This window comes from Nicotiana attenuata, unplaced genomic scaffold, assembly GCF_001879085.1.
Source record: "Nicotiana attenuata strain UT unplaced genomic scaffold, NIATTr2, whole genome shotgun sequence".
In the NCBI taxonomy this organism is placed as follows: Eukaryota; Viridiplantae; Streptophyta; class Magnoliopsida; order Solanales; family Solanaceae; genus Nicotiana; species Nicotiana attenuata.
In genome coordinates this window covers 96428-98498 of record NW_017674393.1, presented here as the reverse complement: position 1 = coordinate 98498, position 2071 = coordinate 96428, and the positions used below count along the sequence as shown (strand labels likewise).

General features: G+C 40.0%; 1 protein-coding gene across 1 annotated transcript; it reads left to right on the top strand.

Moving 5' to 3' along the window:
- Nucleotides 1-48: 48 nt before the first annotated feature.
- Nucleotides 49-1257, top strand: LOC109218575 (uncharacterized mitochondrial protein AtMg00810-like). Its single transcript, XM_019382953.1, has one exon. The coding sequence runs from the start codon at nucleotides 49-51 to the stop codon at nucleotides 1255-1257; it is 1209 nt and encodes a 402-aa protein (XP_019238498.1).
- Nucleotides 1258-2071: the final 814 nt, after the last annotated feature.

The window sequence follows — 2071 nt, the reverse complement described above, 5'->3', positions numbered from 1 at the left end:
GATGTAAATAACGCCTTTTTACATGGGTATTTACATGAGGAGGTTTATATGAAATTTCCAGCAGGTTTAGATTCTCCTTCTCCTAACCTAGTTTGTCGACTCAAGAAATCTCTATATGGTCTTCGCCAAGCCTCTAGGCAGTGGTACGCTCGTTTAACTGCCGCTCTTAATTTCAAGGGTTTTACTCACTCCCTTAACGATTATTCTCTTTTTTACAAGAAAACTGGTGATTCTGTTTCTCTAGTGGCAGTTTACGTGGACGACATTTTACTTACAGGCAACAATGTTCAGGAATTGAATGATTTGAAACAGTTCTTAGATCATGAATTCAAGATTAAAGATTTGGGGACCTTATCTTATTTTTTGGGTATGGAGGTGCTTCGTGAGCCATCTGGTCTGATCCTTTGCCAACGCAAATTCACTCTTGATCTTCTCACTGAATTTGACTGTCTTGGTTTGTCTCCTGCTTCTTCTCCTTTGGACCCTTCTTCTAAACGTCGTTCTAGTGTTGGGGCTCCTCTTCCTGATCCTCTACTCTATCATCGTCTTTTAGGCAAACTTAATTTCTTGACTCACACCCGTCCTGATATTTCTTTTGCCGTCCAGCACCTTAGTCAATTCATGCAAGACCCTCGCGTGCCTCATTTCTCTGCTGCTCATCACTGCCTTCGTTATCTCCTTCGTGACCCTAGTCTAGGCGTTTTCATGAGCGCAGATCCTTCTCTTGATTTGCTTGCTTTTTGCGACTCCGATTGGGGTTCTTGTCCTGATAGTCGTCGTTCTGTCAGTGGGTTTTTCATTAGTCTTGGCAGTTGTCCTGTTTCTTGGAAGTCCAAGAAACAACCCTCCGTCTCTTTATCTTCTGCTGAAGCTGAGTACCGGTCCATGCGGCGAGTCGTTGCTGAACTCACCTGGCTCGTGCGTTTGCTTGATGATCTTTCCGTTCTCCCTTCTTTGCCTGTGCCTCTTCATTCTGATAGTCAAGCCGCCATCCACATCGCCAAAAACCCCGTTTTCCATGAGCGTACCAAACATGTGGAACTTGATTGCCATTTTGTTAGGCAGCAGTTCCAAGCGGGGCTTATCTCTCTTTCCTTTCTTCCTTCCCATCATCAAATCGCCGGCTTGTTTACCAAGCCCCTCTCTGGGCCTCTCCATCGCAGTTTACTGGGCAAGTTGGGCGTGCTTTCCGCCCCCTCCAACTTGAGAGGGGGTGTTGTCGATGAAGCTACTACTGAAGATAGGGTTTCTGGATAATACTAAAGATAAGGGTTCATTATAAGGCACTATTGGGCTACAGCTGGTTATTGGGCTTATTAGCATATTGGGCCTTCAGCAGCCTTTTCTCTTTTGTTATCTTTTGTACATAATATAATAGTAGGTTCTAGTATTTTCTAGAATAGGGGTAATTATGTACATGTATTAGGAAGTTAGTTAGTCAGCTATATATATATTCATTTTCACCTTTGTAGTGACGGTTACACAATCATAATAAGAGGAAAATATTCATTTGCTCCTTTTACAAATTTTCTCTCTCTAAAATCAACGTTAATTAATTCTGTCAAGAATCTTGAACAGTAAATATTTTCCAGATAACTCTTTCTACAGTATCCTCTTTTATGATGAAGAGTTGCCAATGGTTAAAATGTTTGTGTTTGGAAAAATCCATGCATTCATAATGTCGCGGGTCTTTAGTGGAATTTTGTTATAGGAATTAACTAGATGTTTTTTTTTTGGGATGATATAAAAGCTGTTTTGATTGACATTTTACAAAGTCTACACTTACGAGGTTAAGTCCGGCCATATTGTTTACCGTAAAAAGGTACAATTGAATTTGTACACGTAATTTATAGACACGTGGATTAAGATGATCTGATTAGTAAAGAACAAAGAATAAAAAAAAATAAAGATAATTTAGTAAACAACAACCCTAAAATTCAGATTGATCCCACTGGAATCAAGAGTAATTACACAAGTCTATTAAGGAAAACTGGACCAAAGAATACTGGACTGAATCCCCACACGTAGATTTGCACAATTTTTTTTTTTAGAGGAATTACCTAGGTGTTCT

Coding starts and splice junctions, on each gene's coding strand:
- LOC109218575 (XM_019382953.1), top strand. CDS start 49: ATGAAATTTCCAGCAGGTTTAGATTCTCCTTCTCCTAACCTAGTTTGT.